The 23,913-nt window shown below is 29.3% G+C and overlaps 1 protein-coding gene across 1 annotated transcript in view; it reads left to right on the forward strand.

Annotated features, from left to right (window-relative positions):
• LOC148237140 (diacylglycerol lipase-beta-like) overlaps window positions 1-23,913 on the forward strand; it is a 45,293-nt gene that overhangs the window by 11,708 nt on the left and 9,672 nt on the right. The window contains exon 2 of the mRNA XM_088183758.1: window positions 23,130-23,225. Coding sequence (XP_088039884.1) covers window positions 23,131-23,225 — 95 coding nt within the window. The 5' untranslated portion in view covers window position 23,130. The remainder of the gene's footprint in view (window positions 1-23,129; window positions 23,226-23,913) is intronic.

Genomic DNA, 23,913 nt, shown 5'->3' on the forward strand with positions numbered 1-23,913 from the left:
AGTCCTTGAATAACATCTCTATCGATCGCTAAGAAAATGACTGGTTATGTATTTTATTAGACTCCATTGGTTTACCATATTTTTAATATTAATTCGTGATTGACTTCTTAAAATCTAAATATTGCCAGTGTGTAGTATAAATTTTATATTTACATACAATTTAATATTTTTCTTTTTTACATTGGGGTCGATGACATTTGGTTTAACGTTATTTTACACCGGATTTGTTGATAGGAAATGGTAAAAGAGTCGATATTTTGATTTATATATATCATATAATGTCACTTTTGTAATATTTAATAAATCTTTTTCAATAAGATATCCTTTTTTGATGTTTTCTGAAATAATATTTTTATGGTTTATTATGATTTATTAAAATCTGAGTTGGAAGTTTTTGATTACAATTATTATTATTTAAATAGAAAAGGTGAAATTTTTGGGCAAAAACACATACAAAATTATAAATTTGTTATTTAACTAATGGTAAACGTGTTTTGGTTGTGTCTGTAAGTTTTTGCCTCTTATATAATAATCTGAGTTTATGTAGATTTTAAATTTCTCACTAGTTCTAACTCATTAATTTTTTTTAAAACTTGATTTTATCAAATAATAAAGAATGTTTTTAAATTATTTTTTATGATTTATTATAGCGTGTTAAATTTTGTATTACATCGAATCTGTTAATGCTAATTTTAAAGTTAAGATTTTTTTAATATATTAAAGTGAAATTATTGATATAAAATTGATAGCAAAAATTTGTTTACCAAAACTATAAATTGGTGATGTAAATATTTTTCTACCTTATTAAATTTTTAGTTGTATCTGTAAGTTTTTGTCACTAATATTTTATGTAGATATAAAATTTGTTATAAATTTTTCCATTATGTGTAGTTTTTGATATGGATATTTAATGAAAATTTTTATTCTTATTCATTACTTCTGCTTTAGCAAAATACTTAAAAGTTTTAGGGTTAATTATAATATAATGTGTTACATTTATTTTGTATATCAATTATATTTTATGTTAATTTTAAAGGTAAAAAAAAGGATTTTTTTACTTAAAAAAATAATTATTTATTAGTACAATTTTTTTGTACAAAACTATAAATTTGTTATTAAAGAAAACAGTTTTTCTGCGTTATTAGATTTTTTATTGTATCTATGAGTTTTTGTCACTACTATAAAATGCTAATTTAATGTAGATTTTAAATTTGTCATTAGTTTTTTCAGTGAATGTAGTTTTTGTTATGGATAATTATATTTAATGGCAAATTTATTCTTATTCATACTAAAAATACTAAAAATATGAATATTTTAAGTTTTAGGGTTAATTATAATATAATAAGTTACATTGAATATGTATATAAAATTTATTTAATGTAATTTTATAGCTTAAAAATAAAATATAAGGATTTTTAAATATAAAAATAAAATTATTGGTTTACAAATCATAACAAAAATATATTTTACAATCATTTTCTATTTGAGTAATATAAACATTTTTTCTCCCGTATTACTTTTTAATTCTATCTGTATGCTTATGTCACTGATCTAAGCTTATGAAAATTTTCTTTTTTGGTATGTGTAATTTTTTTTATGGGCAATTATATTTAATATGTTTTTTTTTTAATTTTTGCTTTGACTAAATTCTAAAAATATTTATTTTAATTTTTATGGTAAATTTTAATAAAATGTACTAAATTTAATAGGTGTATTAAATTTATTTAAAAACAGTTTTAAAGCTGAAGAATAAAATTGGAACTTTAACACATAAAAAAATGATCAAAAGTTGTTTTATAAAACTATATTTTTGATATCTAAGTGATGTATAAAATATTATTTTGATTATTCATTTTTAATCTGTAAATTTTTGACAATTCAATAAACTGATTTTGATGTTTATTTGTAATTAAACATTAGTTTTTTAGCATGTTTTTTTGTTATGACAAATTTAATTTTTATTAAAAATATTTCTTTCTCTTCGCTAAAATATTAAAATATATTTTTAAACTGCTTTTTTATGGTTAATTATGACATCATGACATTGAATAAATCGAATCTGCTTAAGGTTTAATTTAAGACTACAGATTCAAATAATGTATTTAAATATCTTTTAAAATAAATTTAGTATATAAAAATAATAAAAAAAATTTAGCTTAAACTTACAAACTATAAATTCGCTTTTAAAATGCTTTATAAAAATATTGCTGGAATAATAGTTTTTAGCTTATATCTGAAAGTTTTCGTTAATAATTTAAATTTGTCATTCATTTTTGAGAAAGTGTAGTTTTTGTATTCATATTTTGCTTCGACAAAATATTTTTTAATGTACAATTAGGAGTTTTTACATAAAAAAATGTTTGTATTTGTAATATTTTGCCAATAGTTTATTAATCTGATTATATGTAGACTTAAAATTTGTCATAAGTATTATAAAAAAAATATATATATTTTTTGTGGTTCATTGCATTACGGAAATTGTTTTAAAAACTATTAAATTTAGCAATATTTAATATTTTTTCGATTGTATTTGCAATTTTTTTACCACTGAATAAATTTATGTAAATTTGGATTTTGATATTGTAATTGTTATAAGCAATTTATATTTTTTTTATGTTCCTTTGAGGAAATACTCGAAAATAATTCTGAAATTTATTTTTATATTTAACATTGTATATATCGAACGCATGAGATTAAAATGATGACTTTTTATTATAGAAAGTGCAATTTTCTATATAAAATCATTAGCAATAAATTAAGTTTTGCTGTAGTTGTTTTTCGATTGTATCTGTTTTTGCCACTAATTATATTTATCATTAGTTTTGTGTAATTATATTAAATATTTTCCTATTTGCAAGACAATGAGCTTTTAATAGAATTTGTGGCCTATAAATTTACAGTAGTAGTATCGTGCCGATAAAATACACAATCCATGTCTAAAAATATTATTTGTGTATGCAACTAACCACATTTTCGATCGAATGAAAGTTTTTCCTTGACCAATGAATTTATATATTTTTTATCATTCATGATTACGTAAAAAAATACAATTCATCTAGAAAGTAGTTTGGTGAGGTATTGCGATAATATATCAATACGTTAGGTCATAAATATTTATAAGAAGCTACACCACAGTCTTATCTCTAAGTTCGTCGAGCCTTTTTTCTTCCGAATTCTTGTCCGAGACCTTGGCCGCTATCAATAACACCTCTCTTTCCCATGTCAAATGCTACTGGGTCTATGTCACCGTTTTATGTACCACATGTACCACTTTCTATTTATCATCGGGCCATGGTCTCCGTTTCCCATCGGTACTTTTAATATGTGTACACATCGTTGGTTTCTTCATTCACTTTACATAATCGCGGTAATTGGCTTTACGAGAATTATTAATGACGGAGACAATGGGTGCCTTGAGGATCAATTTTATATCATTACTATCATGGGATAATGAACGGTATTGTCTTGCGAGCGACAGAAACGCACTTTACGTGGTGCACGTCATGCGTGTGTGGGCTGCTGTGTAATTTGTATAGAAATGGTAATTATGTTTAAAAATGTATATTATGCATTTTGTTAACAATGCTATTGAACAAGGTTAGTAATAAATTAAGACCACGAACACGTTAAATTAAACATACAATAGTTTATTGAAAAATATATAATTTGTTGTCAATAAAATAGTACTAAAAAAATATATACTTTTAGTACTTATTGATCAACTTTTAGTATGTGCTTAATGACCAGAAACAAGTTTTTTTATATATCTTGTTATATTGCTTGAGGAATATCAGAATATCACACCTGTCGATTATGTTTAAGATATTCTGAGTTTGATTTTATTAAATACGAATAAGGCAATGCCATTAAAACAAATTTGCTCTATCGTAATGCCTGAACTACACTCTCTGGAAGTTGGCCAAGGTTGGCCAAGGACTGAGAATATAGTGGGTTACTTCGGTCGAGTTCGGTTCTGCCCGCTTTAAAATCTCTCGGAAGTTGTCTGAGGTTACCGAGAACGGGAGGTAGAGTGGGGGTAATTCAGTCGACTTGGCCAGCTTCGAGCGCTTCCGAACATTGTCGGTATTATTTCCCAGTCAAAAGGACCGAAGTCGGAGCTGCTCTTTCGAGCGCTAGCGGTGAGATAATTCCCCTTTCGCTCTCTCGCGTATTATTTGAGATAATGATACGGTGTTTCGCAAACTGAGATAGAACGAGTAACTCACTTCAATTTCAGTATGCGCGTAGGCGTCCTATAGTTAACACGCATGTCGAGCGCTGCATCGTGGTCAATTTATAATACCACATGCTTATCGGGGACTTCAACAGACTCTTACTGACATCTTTGAATATTTTAGGGCACTAAAAGGTATTAATTATGTTTTTGATAGTATATTCTTCCAACAGAAATCGTTATTATGTTTTTTTTTCATATAAAATTAAATAATTAAAAAAATATTAGTGGTACTTGATTTTGTTAAAAAAATCGTTTCGAATATCCTTATGTATTTTTCTAGATCGGTTTATATAAATGTCACACCATAACAAATTCTTATTTAGAATTGATGGCGACAAATTATAGGATAGTCACACATTTGGTGTTCGTATTCTGAAGTATCATTTTTATGCCTTATGACATTTTGCAAAAGCCGACAAAGATTTTGCGTAAATTGAATTTTTACGACTGAAAAGTTTTCATTGATATTGTATTGGTGAGTGCCCACACAAACTTTTATAATTATCAGTAGCGTAATTTTAATAATATGACAATTTAAAAATTGCAATTATTTGGCACATTTTTCGATCGCGTGCAAATATGCCGACTGTACGTGGCAGAAGCCACCGTCCGGAAGTCATTCTCGCCGAGAATCGCGCGGGCATATGAAATTTACGACAGTGTGGTCGCTTACTCGAAGTGGTAGATTTCGGCTGACTTCAGTTGTAACTTCGGTTCGGACAACTTACAGAGAGTGTAGTGCAGACATAAAGCTATGGAAAGTCTAAATATATTTTACTCTTGATTCAAGTATGAAGTTTTTTATTGAATTTATTTTGACTGCTAAGTTGCACATTAGCCATATGAACGCTTCTGGCAAACAAACAGTAAAATCTGCAGCATTACTAGCAAATTGTTAAACTATTTATAACTGAAATGTCTATTACAGCAAATCAAAAAACTTCTATATCTTTATGAACTGCTTAAAATGATCCACATATACAATTATTTCATTATTTTCAAATCAATTTACTAACTGCTGCTAAAGTAAAAAGTTAACGTTATATATATCCAAGTAACTCTGTAATAACTTATTTGATAAATAACTTTTTTGATAAAAGCTTTAATGATTATCAAACTAACCTCCTCAAAGCAGAATTTCTATTTTTCGTAGAAAAAATATTGTTAAATTATTTTAATTAAGTAGCATAAATTTTTTTTTTTTGTCGTAAAAAAGTTTATTTTATATTAAAATAATATGGTGTACAGTGTGATGTAAAAAATGTGTCAGTGAAAATTATTAAAAATTGGCTTCAAAAATAAGCAGTAAATTATTGTACATTTCAATGTGCACTGCGTCTGAAGAGGTTAAAGCTCTTTGAAAAGATCACACATAAAAATCACATCACATTTAACGGAGGTCAGCTTTTCCTCTACTTCCTTGCGACAACTGAATCCCACAAGGCAATAAGCCAAAAAAGGCAATCACCTTTGGACAGCCAACGGACTTATAAATGCAATTATAAGCGTTTGAAGTCTTATTGTCCTTGCAAAGTAGTCAAAACAAGCGGTGCATTTGATTTATTGTAATTCAATGCTTACAATCTGTAAAGACTGAGTGGTATAGCTTTATCAGCCAAAGTCGATAATAGATAATTGTACAAAATATATAATTTACCGGCGGTATTGAGAGTCGTCGAGGGGTCGTCTACGATTCAATTTATGTTGAGTGAATTCCGTGTCTAAAGTAATTGACGATGAAATTTATAATGGTACTTAAAATATGCTTTGATGAAAAACAATGGTCCCGGTTTGGTGACTCTCCAATAATTGCACTAGATAGCAATGCTTCAAATAAAAAATGTTTTTATAGACGAGTTTTGAAGTTTATGAATCAAAGCATTTAAGTAGATTTTTATTGTAATTGTGCAATTTTGTATGTTGTGCAAATTTATAATGTATATTAATGAGGCAAATCATTGTTTCATATTCTTTTAATGCCATTGTTAGAACCCTTCAACTTTCTTCTTCACTTCTCACTTATATTTTTTACTGCTTCTTTATTTGCTTTTCACCTCTGTTGTGATGTTGAGCTGGCCCTTAGAGTACATTTTTTTTATAAAATAATTTTGTTTATTTTGAGTGGTCAAAGGTATAATCATAGACAAAGCGAAGAGGCGAATATTGCAGTCTTAAGAGGCATTGCTAGTGATCCATCTGCAGAGGATGGCTATTATGTGGGTCCATCTGGCTGTAATGTAAGACTTATGTGGTAGAGGTTCACTGATTTTCTGCATTGCTTTTGAATACCTACAAGCCAAGGGCCCTCTCTAAATAAAACGCACGCTCTTAGCGACGATTCAAGATCCACTGAACGAGGCGTGGCTCAAATATGTTAATATTCCTGGCGTTAAAAATCTAATACTTGCTCTTTTTGTCTGTATTGTTTGATATTGTAGTGACCATTAGCAAACTAAATAAAAACTGCTTTTCAATAGAGATTCGGTCAGTAACAATTTTTTAAAAGCTTTTTTTAAAACTTCAAAAAATAAAATATAAATCTGATAAATGGAGTAATAATAATCTCCGTTGAATGTAAATTGTTATGATTTTTTGCAAAACATAATTTTATATGAATATTCTTGAACGGCTTCCGGAGAGAGAGGAATCCATTTCATACGTCCCTGAATCAAACTTGGACGAGCAGTGTTTTTTTTATATGATTCAGCGACATTCACCTTGTGGGGGTGGTCAGGCATAATGACCGTGAATAATTTTGTAGTCTATCCATATTCTTTCAACGCGTCTCAATATCTGATTATTTTTTTCTGTATTATTTGGCGTGATAACGCCATTTATTATTTTAGAATGCCATTAACAGTTTTGACATTAAATTCTAAACATATAGTACTCAAGCTTTGTGTATAAAAAAAGGATGAACTAGAATCTGTGTTAATTTTGGTCTTGAGAATTTGTGTGTTATTGCTTATGTTATGGAAGTTTTTATTTGTGACAGACAAGTCCTTAAAAATATAAGATGACTTCGAGATGTAGTGTTTGTGGTATTGTATATATGTATGCAACAGATTCTCCAGTTCTTTAATCACGTGACTCAATTTTTTTTAATAAATGATGCTTTCAAACCAATTTTTTTACTTGTAATAATTAAAGCTCTATATGAAGAGAGCCAAATGATAAGAATATGCGTTTTTTAGGCAATTAACATATTCTTATTTTTATTGCTATAAATCAGTGAGAGTACATTAACTTCAAATTATTTTTTATTAAACATCTCAGTTGAAGGCGAACCCGCATTAAAGATCATCCAAAATAAAACGCTTCAATATATTAAAGTATTTATTTACTTTGTAACAATAGTACAGTTTCACATAAATTTCAATTAAATCCAATTGTAAATTATTGCAGTTGATGTTCTAACACTTGGTTGAATGACCCTTTATTGGGTAATTCAATCATAAAAGTCCTAAAAGCTCGTATGTATAATAGTAATGAAAATCTGAGCGTCAGTTTGGGAAGGATCAATTATGATTTATATCTGTTGCCTCAGTGAGGGTCAAAGGCGTATGACCCCAATGATTGATTCAATGACTCGACAATTCCAGTCACGAAATACTTTAAATACCTCATTAATTACAGTATTATTTATCTTGTTTGTTTTAACGTTTTAAGAAACAATTTCCTTAGCTTATTCTCGATATATTAAATGATTGAAAAATACTTTATTTTTACTGTCTTTTTTCACACAATGCTGCATCCTCTTTTTAATACTCAAATTTCAATTTTATTACTCTTAATTAAATTTCCGGCTACTAAATCTTCTGTTCAAGGCTACCGCATAATGACGACTTGCATATAAACATGAAAGATGTCCAGCATAATTTACATAAAAAACTTCCGCGACATGTTTTAACATAATTTTTTATAGTCATATATCAAATTAATTAAAAAGCTTATTTGCATAACACTCTAGTATATATAATATTTGAAATGTTATCAGTAATTTAAATCTGATAATATGTTTAATGACAACTACAATCAATGTCACTCATTGATTGGATTATGCTAATTTAATGTTATCTGTTCATTCAACTTATTATATAATATATGTACATGTTCTAAACGATGTTTAGATTTTATTAAATATTATTATAGTAGCCTTCTATAAATATGTAAGTTTATAGTTTGGCTACTACTGCTTTTTGTACAGTCAAATCATGTCTGATGAAAATATATTTTCTTATACTTTTTAAAATATTTTGTATAGATCTAAAAGTATACTTAAAATATAAGTATAACTGTCCTTTATTATTAAGTAATCGCAAAGTTAATGTCGTTTTTTTTAATTCAAGTTTCTACAGTTGTACGTCAACATCGAAGCAGACAAACTCCTCAATATAGAGAACAGAACAGAACATTTTTGGGTGAACATAGTGGTTGAAACATAAATGATTAAATAAAGGGTAAAATTAATTGTTGGTCATTTTAATGTAATAAAAAAACTGAGTCGTGCTTTTACGTATTTTATTATATCTGTGTTGAAGCACATCTGGATTACATATTCTGTTATTTTTCGCCGGTGTTTATGATTTCATAAAATAAATAGTTTCTCACGCTTGTAATTTTTTAGGTGTTTTTGAAATTTAGACTTGCCTATTTAATTGATCCATTGGGTGGTAAAATTTTTCAATGAAAAGGTATTTCAGTTGATTTTTATTCAGAAGTATCTATTTATTTTCCAATAATATCATTGACATTATCAAATAGTTATTTTCAGATAAAATTGTTTCTTGCAATTCGCAAGACTTTTGTGAAACTCTATTTGATATAGTCTTTAGCTCACTCGCTTTTGTGACAGCAGTAATAGGTTGCAAGCTATATTTGGTAAATATTATGTGACTGTGCTATTTTTGGCCAACAATTTGCAGTCTGGTGCAATTTGCGGTTTGGACAAAAATATTATATTACATAATTAACAATATTAAATTAACATAATATACCCCATTTAGTCAAAAAACTACCTTTATGTGCATAAACAATACAAAAGACAATGCATCTCCGACTTAAAAACCACCATTGTGGAGGGGTTTCTCAGCCACTTTCTCCTTCTCCTATATAGCCTCATGCTGTTGCTTGCGATGCAGATATATCAATTCTATGGTGATCAATACCATGTCTCTCCACAAACTTTTAAATATCATTGTCATTCACCTCCTCCTCAATGATACAATTTTATCTATTTTAATAGCGGCTCGCTATTGTCGATAAAATTGTTTAGCGATCTCACTCATCATAGTCTGTCGCAATATGTAATATAATTTAAAAAATTCTCACTTACTTCCACCTGCGTCTTACTGGCTGCGAAGTCATACTCCCAAAAATAAGTATGTAAATGTATATATTACTACATATGGAATAGTTAAAATTATATAATTTTACTAGCACCTGCCAGATTAATTATATTTTCACTGGCAAAAATATTTATCTACCGGTGAAAATGTATTCCGATATGATTTCACTGAAATTACATTTGTAAAATATTTTTTTGGGATATATTCGACAGTTTTTTTTAAATTTTGTTTGAGTAATAACCCAGGAATTTCTGGTTTAGAATCAGAAACGTTATTTCAGCTTTTTTAATGTTTCGATTTCATTAAGATTCATATTATTTAATTAATTTTTCAGGCCAAATTCAGGAAGGAGCAAATAATGTCCTTGCTCTTTTGATCTTAGCTCTTCAGGCGTTTCTATTGAAACGATTTTTGTTATGATGTCATCCTCCCAACATATATTGACGATTTCATTTTACAACATTCAATAATTTTCTAATGTTGCTGTATATGTTGGAAATTTTGAAACAAATATGGCTGCTATTCATTTTATGTCCAAAATTTCTTTATATAAATAGTAAAATTAACCAAGTATTACAGATTATTTTTTATATTTTCATCAATGTTTCACGTGTTAAATAGTGCATATCTATTGTCATATTATATATGTATTCACAACTATTTTTGAAACGTTTTTACAATTAATAACCCTTTGTTTAGAATCTAAACAAAGTCTAAACTATAGACATTTGACTGCTGTCCAAAATTTTAATCAATTCATTGGACTTATTGTAATTTGAACGCAAAATTTTTACCAAACTTCTTTGATTCATTTTTATTGAAATAAATAAATTGCTGAGTGTGATAAAATGCGTTGTTAAGCTGTCAAATACAATCTACGCGTCCAATGTGATTGCCAATTGATTTTCATATCCCATTAAAGTGAAAAAATTATGAGTTTGACTGAAAACAAATAACAAAATCTAAAATATGACGTTACTTTCGCTAACATTTTGTATTAAAATATCTACAAAACATATTTCGTTTTAAACATTATTCTAATATATTATTTTAACGATTTCACAAATGATTTTTTAGAATTTTAATTTGATTTTTTATAAATATTATATGTTTTTTAAATACCCATTGATTTTTATGTCCAGAAAATCTTTTCATTCCAAAAAGCTAATCTACTCTTTTAATTAAACCAGTTTTTGTATATCTACAATAAAGCGATTTATTTTTTTCAATATAACTCACAATTCTTTCCATATTTGCTTCATAACATCTCTTGTCTAAATAAAATCCTCAATAAAAAATATGTATTCATCATACTACTACTTAGCATGATTTGACTATACTTATAATGCTATGCGCAAGTCTGTCAACCTTTAGACTTACATATTTCAAGTCGATTACTATAGTGTTACCGGGAACGCCCGGGGCTAACTTAGAAAGATTAAAACTTGCCTCTGAGCCAAGGTTATGTAATTACACATATCCATCCTTCATTTCTTAGTTTGGTTTTATTTAAAATGGAATAATTGTATGTAAAAATCAACTGTGTGACTTGACTGTTAAGCAAGAGTTAAAAAATATTTTGAAGGAAATAAGAGACTTTTTAGATCAAAGTGAAAACTATTTCAGAAATAAAATTACAGTTTGTTAAGTTTCAAGAAAAGTCCGTTAGTTTTTATGATTCGAAGCTACATTATTGAATTGTACGATTCAGTAGAAATAGTTTTCAATTAAATATGAAAATGCGGTTGATGAGCTAAAGCAAGTTGCAGTATGTTTGTCTAAAAATTGGTGCAACATACTCTAAGTTTAGAAATTAAATGAGTGAAAGGAGTAATGCAAATTAATTTGTGCAGTTAAAAAATTAAGAATTATATAAAAAGTCGTAGAATTATATAAAAAAATGAGCCGAATAAGACGTGGACAACAATAAAAAAATAATTAATCCTTAGTTGAGAAACGACATAATACATATGGAGATTGATGGAAATATACATATACATATAAAGATCATCATATGATAACAGAAAAAATGAATACATATTACATTGAGAGTATTGAAGAGATTGTGAATTCAATACCTCAGTTCAATAAATTAGTACAACACAATAATGAAACATTTAATGTTAAATTTGGAGAATATAAATCAAATTCTTTAGAAGAAATTTAAAACATAATTTGAAAATTGAAAAAAGGAACCAGTACTGATGAATTGTATGTAAATATAATTCTAGAAGCATGGGAAATACTTGGAACTATAATAAAAAACATAATTTAGTAAAAAAAAAACACTTTCACAAGGAGAAATACCTGATAATTTAAAGATTGCTACTATACCAAAAATATAAAACAGTAAAAAAGTTAAGGAAATGAGACCAATTAACATGTTGCCTTGTATAGATAAGGTGGTGGAAGAATTTCACAAAACATTATGTGACAACAGCAATCGGGATTAAGTAAAATATATATCAGGAGGAGTACCTCAAGTTAGTGTGCTGCGATCGATACTCTATCTGTTATATACATGCGATATTCTACAATACGGTGGCACAATGATACGGAGATCAAGTTGATGGTTTCCATGGCTCCCTATTTTTCTATTTACTACTTGGGTTTCCTGGGAGATGGTGATAATTTGAATCAAAGTTAAGTTGCCAGATCCGTTATTTTCAACCGTCGAAAGACCGCCTCCGGATAATAAACGTACAAACCATGTAGCCATTGTGTCAAATTGTTGTTTGCGGCCTCAAATTATATGCAATCAAATATCGGACGTGCACGCGTATCGAATTGCATCTCATGATGCGATCGTCTTGTGTTTCACAAGCGGCGATCGTCACTTGCGCGTATTGCGCAACACAAAAATGAGCATTCGCCGTTTCTTTGCGGACGACTAATGGTCATTTCACGGGAACTATGACACTAACGGGATCTACGATGATGATTTTTTTTTTGAAGTAACCATGTTTTAAACATCAACGCTTTTTGAAAAAAAATTGAGTTATTTTACATTCAATATTTGTAGTTATTTGACTTATAATTAGTGATTAAATTATGAAAATTCAGAGTTTTTTGGATATACTTGAGAATAGAAACGGTCCAGATGTCCACTTTGGTAATCTACAACCAAAGAGACGACTAACAATAGTAATGTGCGCAGGGCATCACTTAAAGGAACGTCATTTGGAAGTAGCAGATTGAATTTGGCCAGAAAAACGTATGTCATTAACCCTTTGAGTATTGAGTTAATTTATACGCACGCATCAAAGACTGAGTTAATTTTACAATATTTTTCATAATTATTGCTGTTATTATTAATTTATTATTATTTTATATTGCATTTAAAGTAAAAGACTGCTTTGATTTATTTTTTGTATTAGTATGTTTTAATAATTTATTTTGACACTTTTATTTTATATATTATTCGGCTTTTATGTTTTTTTTTGTATCATTTCAGAAGCTCTCAATATTTTTTAGTAAATTAATATAAAATCTTTTTTGTTAGGTTCAATTATTTCGTAGTGTTTAATTTATTGGTGTTATTTCCTATAAAAATCATTTACATTAAATTAAATTAAAATAAAATATTCTTTATTTTTAATTTTTTTAGTTACATATGTAAATATATATATCTATCTTGGGTATTCTCAAAACAGTGAAAACTCAATCGCCGTACATGTACGGCGATACAGCTCAATCCGTAATATTTAAAAAATGACCACTGACTTTTGCCCTCCCATGAAAAAATCTAAAATGACGTCTTTGATTTTAAACCAGAAATTATTGTGAATCGTGCTATCTCGCAAAGAAAATACAGAGTGGGCCATAAATATGAGCGGTTTGGAAAAAAATATTTATAATAAACTAATTTTAATTCGTATTAGAGTAAACATTCAGGAAAATCATATCGTAAAAATATCATTAGGTTGTTGTTGTAAATCTGACTCTTTAAATATTCCTAGAAAAAAAAGTCAGGACTCCTGGAAAGTCATGGAATAATAGTTCCAAAAAATACTACTAGAGCGCTACTATCTAATTGGCAGATAATTTACCTGATTCATGAATGAAGAAACGGGCCTGCACGTTTCATGGATTGGGCATTTTTTTGCTGATTTCACGCAATAAGAAATTTTCCCGATTTAGTATTACATACTTATGCACATACTCATGCTTTAAAAAATATATAAAAAATATATTTGGTAAATAATAAAAAATGGGTATGTGTTTCCGTGACGTCAAACTACCATTTTTTTAAATTTATTATGTTGTTTTACTAAGTTAGGAAGCATTTAATTAATTGCATTCAAAACCACTTATAATCGATTTTATGTCTTGATAAATTGCTTACGTAATCCAATTATCACATACCTAATGGTATCAAACGTCATTCAGTGTCATTTATTATTCGGTGTTGCATTATCATATTTTGGACTAATTTAATTTATTTTGAGGTTTGACGTTTACAACAAGGGACATATTATTGTTGCAATATTACAAAGTTGTCAAGTATATTTCATAAAATTATTCTATAAATACATTTATTTATTACAATGAAACTTTGGATTGCGAGTAAAAAGTTGAGAGATCAAAAATGTTTTATCATTAAAATTAAAATTAATATTAAAAAATGTTTTCTTTGCCACATTAATGTATTTAAAAAAAACTGTTTTATCTAATTATGTTATATCAAAAAATTTAAAGACATGATAGCTGCTGTAGTATTATATAAATTAAAACTCATTTGTAAAATAGATCTTGTGAATATATTTTATGAATGTTTGTTGACCTGCCTTCTTTAATGGCGAATAATAAAATAATATATAGAGGGCAAAAATGCTCAGTAAAATTAAATAAAATAAATTAGAATTTGTTTCGTTGGGCTTGCAACATTTTCATTTAATAACAAAAGAAGCCAAGCGTGTTTTTCGCGCCACTCTGTCGTTATTCCCACTTCGTTCGTCCATCTAAATTCCTTCGCACCTTACGTACAATTAAATAGATTCTTTGTACATACAATCCCAACGTTCGCTCGCATCTAATCTGTCCACAATTTTGGTGCAAGTGAGATATTTTATAAGGTAATTCCAAAATAAATAATTTATTCCTCATTTATATTTTTAAATGTTGTAATATTTTTTTTAATTCCATGATCATCCTATATTTTTATTCTGACCGTATGCAATTTTAATTTCAACCATTTTATATTTTTTCTAATCTTGAATTAATTATGAGTTTATTCTGACCCAAAGTTGCTTTAAATTTTGACCATTTAATTGATTGTCTTTTTAAATTAAAAATTATATACATAAATAAAAAAAACTCACAACGCTAATAAAAAAATCATCGTGAAAAATGTAGAGGTCAAATATGTTATATGATCTATACAAATAAATCGTTATTGTTCTTATGCCTGCCAAGGTTGAAGAATATAGTGGGTTACTTCGGTCAAGTTCGGTTCTGCCCGCTCTAAAATCTCTCGGAAGTTGTCCGAGGTTACCGAGAACAGGAGGTAAAGTGGGGGTAATTCAGTCGACTTGGCCAGCTTCGAGCGCTTTCGAACATTGTCGGCATTATTTCCGAGTCAAAGAGACCGAAATAGGAGCTGCTCTTTCGAGCGCGAGCGGTGAGATCCTTACCGTTTCGCTCTCTCGCGTGTTAAGTGACGAGTGAAAGAGATAATGATATGGTGTTTCGCAAACTGAGATAGAACTAGTAACTCTGTTCAATTTCAGTATGCGCGTAGGCGTCCTATGGTTAAAACGCATGTCGAACGCTGCATCGTGGTCACGTGGTCAATTTATAATACCACATGCTAATCGGGGACTTCAACAGACTTACTGACATCTTTGAATATCTTAGGGCACCGAAAGAGATTAATTATATTTTTGATAGTATATTCTTCTAGCAAATATCGTTATAATATTTTTTTTTATATAAAATTTAATATTTAAAAAATAATTAGTGGTACTTGATTTGGTTAAAAAAAATCGTTACAAATATCCTTATGTATTTTCCTAGATCGGTTTATATAAATGTCACACCATAACGAATTCTTATTTAGAATCGATGGCGACAAATTCTAGGATAGTCACAGATGTGGTGTTCGTATTCTGAAGTATCATTTTTATGCCTTATGGCATTTTGCAAAAGTGACAAAGATTTTGCGTAAATTGAATATTTACGACCCAAAAGTTTTCACTGATATTGCATTGGTGAGTGCCCACACAAACTTTTATATTTATCAGTAGCGTAATTTTAATAATACGACAATTTAAAAATTGCGATTATTTGGCACATTTTTCGATTGCGCGCAAATATGCCAGCTGGACGTGACAGCAGCCGCCGTCCGGACATCATTCACGACCGCTATCCGGACAGCATATGAAATTTGTGGCAGTGTGGCCGCTACTCGGAAGTCGGCGACCTCGGCCGACTTCAGTTGAACTTCGGTTCGGACAACTTTTACCAGAGAACATTTTAATGATGTTGCTGATGTTATTTGTCGGTAATTTAGTGAAGGACCAGCTGCTAAAAATAGTAAGAGCAAATGGTTTTTTAATATCTCTCTATGTAAATTATATTTTAACCAGTGAGTAATGGCTAAATCTTTTTTTATTTTTAATTAATTCAAATAGTATTATATACTCGGGATTAAGAATAAAATTCCAGGATTACGATTAATTTTTGGGAGTATATGGAAATCATTTTCTAAAGCTCTGTTTTTAATTGTGCTTCTTATTCACGATCAAGAAAAAAACTTTTTGCAAGCCTTTATGAGTAATTAATTATTCTCGACAAAAACAGCTAAAACATTAGGTTATATGCTTTAATGATTTTTATACTGACACCTACCTTTTTTGGGTAAAAGGGTCAAGAAACGATACATATTTTTTATTAAAATATTTCTGGAACATAAAATTATAATTTTTTTGTTGACAAGTTTTACAAAATTGCTTTCAAATTTTAAGTTTATGTCTGTTATGAACAGCAATGGGAAAAACCAATTATGTCATTTATGTAATATAATGCCGCTGGACCTCTAAGAGCTAAAAACATCCGGCAGAAGTTTTAATATCTATCCTGTATTGCTGCCAAAATACCAATATGATTTTTTAATTTGTTATGTTGCAACTTTACGAACTGTTTACAATTATTATTTCGTCTAGTTATACAACTTTTTCTCAATTAGTCGCTTCTCTTACGCTTACTCGTTCATACATTCATTATAATTGAAATCCGAGTTGAAAACATTATTGAGTATTGTGAAGAATGCTCATAATGGTATAATGGTGTTCGTCATTAGACTGCAGCAATAATTTATTTTTATTTTACATAAAAATAAACTAGCAACTCAAGCAGTTTTTGCGATTTATTTACCACAGTTAAACAATATGGTTAACTTTAGATTTTTTGCTCATTCATATATGGTCCTTATTAAGTGAAGTATTGTTTTGATATATTCATCTTCTTATGTCAGCCATTCATATTAACAATAAATATGTTTGATAGAAATAGTTAACATACCAAAGAATGCTATTTTCATGTAGTGACTATTTGACTATTATAACTATAAAAATTATGAGACATCAAAGAATATTGAAATTTTAATATATGGAATCTGCAAATGCATGCATATTTATGAAAATACGAATAATATTAATGCATCTCTATTGTTAAATATAATACAAACAGGAAAGCTTATAAAAAATAAGATCAAAAGTTCAATGCGTCATCACAGCATCATACATGTTTTGTTTACCTACATGATTCAGCAAGATTTTTAATATGTTGTTAATTAGGGAAATCCCAGGTAGTATAATAAACTTGGTTCTAGAAGCATAAAATAGCAGTATTTGGACTCTAATATGAATAATTATTTTAGCTTCTGTTGAATAACATTCTTTAATATTAAGCTACTTGCTTATTTATATCGCATACATTATCTTACAGATAATCTTTGTCAACAGGATACAAAAAATATACTTGTCTTAAAAGCTATACCGTGACTATATGACACACAATTTTTTTATTATATCGCAAATAATACTTCAACTCCTTGTGTCCATTCATACGTTTTTTCAAGTATTATAGATTGGTATGAATTGCTTTAAGCTATAAACGAATTAAATCTATCCATATTAGGAACATATCCGAACTTGACATTCGTTATTTTTGTGCAAATCTGTATCTACTATATTCACAGACATAGACCAATAAGGTCGGAATTGATCAAAGGCCTTGAGTCAATTGCTCATGTGTTAATTGTTACCACACCAATTTAAATAAGCGCCATATTTTTTTGCTGTTGGTGTTTTTTCTCGCTCATGACTCTTTCGACATTTTTTCACATTGGAAGAATTGCTTCATTTTGAGGGAAAATTGTTGAATAGTGAACGTTCCACTTTAGCTCGATCTCATAATGCGTGTTTTAACGACTGTTTTTATTATAATACCATGTGTAATATATTTTTTAACTATTGTAAGTCAATACAATTTTTATATATTACCTTATGTGTGTTCTGATGCGTGAAATGATCGTGCTACAAAACTTGTTTGTGTATCACATTTTTTTATAGATGCTTCTTTATGGCGTATTTAAAAATCGCAATATTTATCGTATCAGATTTAACAATATATTAAAATATACTAATATATTACGGAGCACATTATCCAAGGGCACAGAACCTCAGCGAAGCGTCATTTAAGGACTGTTGCAGACTCCTGTCTCACTCCGTGGATTCAGCTCTAAAAGCATCTATTGAGGCCCTTAAAAAGTCAGGCCATTAGGAGGGACATAATTTTAGCTTTTCCATGGGAGAAAAAAGTTTTTTTAATGTTTCGAATTCATTAAATGACATGCATTTTTCTGAGCGAATTCAAGCGAGGGGGCAAATTCAAATGATGTTTCTGCTTAGAATCCTTGTCAAAAGCAATAAAATCGCGTGGGAACGATCGTTACCGATCGTTCCCACTGCGACGGGGCCGACACAATTTTAACGTGATTTATTTACTTCTGAGTTGTTTTTGCGCCCTCCTATTGACCAACATTTGGTTTGAATACACTGACCAATATTTTATGGTCCTAATGCAATATAAAAAAAACTAATCATTTAGATGAGTTTTTAATAAATTTAGATTCGGTAAAATCAGTTCAGATTCTTCTAGAGTGGGGTAAAAATATTTCAATGTCATTAAGATTTAATACACAAAGGGCAACAAAATACTGCATACAAGGCACACAATTCCCTCGAGCTTTTCAATTGATATTCGTATCGCAAGATAAATCCCAACATCTTTACGGCTTTATTGCGTATGTTTTCTTTATGCTGATGCAATCTGTACTTAGTACTCCTATATTGCATAACACTTATGTGCGATGAAGTACTTTTATCATACATTTTATTATAATCAAATTTTAGTGTTGATTTTGCTCTATAATATGTCATAGAATAATATTTTTTATCTATTAGTCGATGACCACGAACATCGATTTTTAACATCAAATTGACATTTACAATCGTTAATGAATATTTAAAAAAAAATACTTCAAGGTCAGGCTAAGCAAAATAAAGTATGGTATGCTGTCCTCTTTGCTTCTGTGGACAACTCAGGTTTAATTATCTGGTTTGGTTCAAAACTGTTGATATCCACGTCGCCCGGGAAAGGAAGGGAGTTCTTAGAAGTACTCAGAAACATGTGTTAAGCGTTCGTATTTAAAGTTGTTCTATGAGACGTTAGAAAAATTAGTTCTATATAACGTCGTTATCTATTTTAACGAACGGTCGCCACAGCCTTAAGTATAAATTTACTTACACCATAATTGTCAACAAGATGGACAAAAACAATGTTTAATAGCTACGCTGTGATTTAACTGGATCATAAATTTTTCGCAAGTATTGAAGTTATTTTAAAAAATATTTTGCAATATTGCTGTCAAATTTTTCTAAAGACGTTAGTTTAGGGATTACTAAATATTTCAGACATTTGAGATTTTTGAAATGGTATGTAATTTTATTTTTAAACTATCATTACAACTTAAAATTAATGAATATTACTAGGCGCAAACTTTTTAGATTTTATATTAATTATTTGTCCGTTAGATAAAAAAAATCTAGGAAAAATATTTGCTCGTGCAAACAAGTTTAAAAAATATAAAAATAATTCTGCGCACAATAACTTAAACACAATTCCACTACGGAACGACAATTCTTAGTGGAATGCAGTTGAGCATGGTATCACCAGACTTACGCTATGCATTGGTGCGGCACCCAGCAGTTAAATTTGGACACTGATATTTTATCAAAATAGATGCATGAATTCATATCATTATTTGCATCTAGACAATATGTTTCAAATATAAGTTTGATACACTTCTATCCTGAAGGCTCCCTAGAATCGGAACAAGTCTGATTAAACCCTTCTTTAAAACTTATAGTAACATAAAAAACGACACGTGTTTGTGAAACTACCATATATGTATGTATATGTAGATATTTATCTATACAAAGATTATTATGAATAACACGAATTAAATATTTTTCCAGTTAATCATTAGCAGTTTTATTTTTGATTCAGTTAAATGATAGATCACATGGAACAATGGCGTTGCGAAATTGCCAATGCAACTTTTTGTTATTCTATGAAATAATAGTAATCATTGTGTACGCAAAATTATTTTTCAGCACAATATTGCTTAGTGTTTTGCCGTACGACTGACGATAAGGTCATACGTTTCGCGAAAGTTGACGAAAAGTATTATAAAAATTTAAATATTAGGTAAGACTCACACGCAACTCGAAGCAATTTATTGTGCGTCGATAAAACATAGGTACGTCTGCTTTTTTTGTCGATTGTCATTTTTTAAAATCATAACGCCATTGTAATAAAAAACTGCTATTGTTCGAGTTTGTCATTTGAAATTTTAATTTAATCATTTCTCTGTATTTTTAAGAAATTATTTTTAACCACATTTTAGGATTTTTAGTATAATTTATAATAATTTGAGCTCAGGAAATATTATTTTGTTGTTATTGTGAAATATTATTTTATCTAGCTTTTTACATTAGTTAATGTATTTTAATTAATATTATACGACTTTCCGAAAAACAGGTAATTTTTTAATAAATATGTAAAAAAAGCTACGTATATATATTTTATGTTTAGCGTTTGGCAACATTACTTTTATTAACAAAAACTTTCATAAAAAATATACTTATAAATATTTACATTTAAAAAACTTTTATTTTTATTTTTATAGTCATTAGGTAAAATATTTATTTATAGTAAATATTCGGTTGACCAATACGTATCGATATGGTCAACACAATTAACAACTACAATGGAAGTAGTTAATCACAAGATGTATCTGCACCACCCTATAATCATTCGATAAAACTTGCTAAAACCATAATAAATTTATTTATTTATGATTTTCGAAGAATAACTTTTTTCTTTGCCGATGTAATGGCATATTTTAATGGATTACAAAGTACTCTGCAAAAGTACCTCAACAAAGGATATAGTCGGTGAAAAATACGTTTGTACCTGAACCCGAGATTATGTTGTCGCTAGGAAATTAATCCACTTTTTTAATTATCAAGGTAACGCAAATGATATTCAAACTAAATATTAAATGTACAATAGAAAATTAAGTATGTTTCTGTATTGGTTCATTACCAAACTAGTCTGACATTAAATAGGAAGGGCAAAGTATTTACTCTAAAGCTTTTTAAGTTAAAATAAGAGTGTACCAATGCGGTTTTTAATCAATCGTTATGCCTGAACTACACTCTCTGGAAGTTGGCCAAGGTTGGCAAAGGATGGAGAATATAGTGGGTTACTTCGGTCGAGTTCAGTTCTGCCCGCTCTAAAATCTCTCGGAAGTTGTCCGAGATTACCGAAAACGGGAGGTAAAGGGGGGGTAATTCAGTCGAATTGGCCAGCTTCGAACGCTTCCGAACATTGTCGACATTATTTCCGAGTCAAAGGGACCGAAGTCGGAGCTGCTCTTTCGAGCGCGAGCGGTGAGATACTTTTCCTTTCGCTCTCTCGCATGTTAAGTGATATAATGATATGGTGTTTCACAAACTGAGGTAGAACGAGTAACTAGGTTCAATTTCAGTAATCGCGTAGGCGTCCTATGCTTAGCACATGCTTATCGGGGACTTCAACAGACTCTTACTGACATCTTTGAATATTTTAGGGCACCAAAAAGAATTAATTATATTTTTGATAGTATATTCTTTTAACAAATATCGTTATTATATTTTTTTTTAATATAAAATTAAATAATTAAAAAATAATTAGTGGTACTTGATTTTGTTAAAAAAAAACGTTTCAAATATCCTTATGTATTTTCCTAGATTGGTTTATGTAAATGTCACACCATAACGAATTCTTATTTAGAATCGATGGCGACAAATTCTAGGATAGTCACAGATGTAGTGTTCGTATTATGAAGTATCATTTTTATGCCTTATGGCGTTTTGAAAAAGCCGATAAAGATTTTGCGTAAATTGAATATTTACGACCGAAAAGTTTTCACTGATATTGTATTGATGAGTGCCCACACAAATTTTTATAATTATCAGTAGCGTAATTTTAATAATATGACAATTTAAAAATTGCGATTATTTGGCACATTTTTCGATTGCGCGCAAATATGCCAACTGTACGTGACAGAAGCCGCCATCCGGACGTCTGGCCTAAAAACAAGACACCCTGCTATGGTCTTTTGAGTGAAATATCATAAGAAACATATTTGAATGAGTTCTAAGCATATAACTGGATGAAAATAACGGAGTCAGAATAAATCACGAGCTTGAGAATCTGATTAAGCATGAAAAAATTACTAGCCTTTATAAATCACATAAACTTAAATGGGCAGTACACGAAAAAATTTTATGATTAAACTGTTTATGATTAAAAACTTTTTATTTGTAAAAAATAAACACGCGCACAGCAAGGTACGCATATAAATATTTTTTTTTATTTTTTGCGGGTAAATCTTATTTTATTATTACGATATTAAATAAAAACTGCAAAATTGATTAATATGCATTAAACGCTTCTATTATATACATTTTTGCTGCATACTGCCAATATGGCGTGATAATCGCAAAAAGCGCCATTTTACGATACTAATACTTATAGACGTATAATAAATATTAATAACTTTATTATTATATTTATAAATATGGTTAGTTATAATATATTTATAATAGCGTCAAGGGTTAACCTCAAAACACATGATTGTTTCCATCGTTTTACGATTGAAAATGACCGTTGATCTACAATAGCCATATAACATCCTCATAAGCAATGCCATTGTGAGTAATAAAATCCATTTAGTAATTGTCATTTTTTTTATATAAACCACCATAATGAGGAAACTGCATCGTATTAGCCTTGACGAATTCGTGACGAGCGTCCGTTTAATTAAGCCATCATTAATCAATTATCACATCGAAACATGGCATTATGTCCACGCGAGGAGAGCTGTATGGTGTTCGTTGTAAACTTTAACTGAGTTGTTATTTATTCACCAGAATGCCCGCGCTTCGTTTACTGGGAAGAAAATGGCTCGCGGCATCGGACGACCTTGTCTTCCCGAGCATCTTCGAGTTTCTCTTCAGATTTATATGGTGAGTTTTGATCTAATCATATATTTTATTATTTAGAAAATGTTACACAACAGCAAGACTTGGATTTAATCATTAAAAGTAGATTATTTAGTAAATCTTCATCATCACCTATTAATATTTGACCCAAATAATCTTTGTTTTGTTAATAATTTTTTTATAGATTATTTCAATATTTGTATTAAATCTTTGCAATGAAAAACTGAATACCAATATTCGGTAAAAAAAATAGGTGATTAACATTAATACACATATAACAGGCGAGAGCAACCTATTTATCTCCAAAGTAAATATAACTTCACCTTTTCCTGATTTTTGGAGATGTGCGAAAGTCAGCACGAAAGTAATTCTTAATGAATATATTCATAATCACTGTCGGCAAGCTTTAATGAACCAGAAAAATGGTTTTCATCCGTGTCGTTCCACGTTCATTGCTCTTCAGCATAAGGAAAATTGAATTTATTTTATTGATAAATACTCTTTAAAACTTTCTTAAATCTTTTAATAAGAATACAACGGAGTCGTGAGATCAGATTATCGCTCAGGCCAATAAAAAAATATTTTTGCCTGATAACCTTTACCGGACCAAGTGTAATGTCTGCACTACACTCTCTGGAAGTTAGCCAAGATTGGCCAAGGACGGATAATATAGTGGGTTACTTCGGTCGAGAATTTGTCCGTGGTTACCGAG

This window comes from Plectrocnemia conspersa, unplaced genomic scaffold, assembly GCF_051122295.1.
Source record: "Plectrocnemia conspersa isolate PC_06_02 unplaced genomic scaffold, ASM5112229v1 ptg000003l, whole genome shotgun sequence".
Lineage (NCBI taxonomy): Eukaryota > Metazoa > Arthropoda > Insecta > Trichoptera > Polycentropodidae > Plectrocnemia > Plectrocnemia conspersa.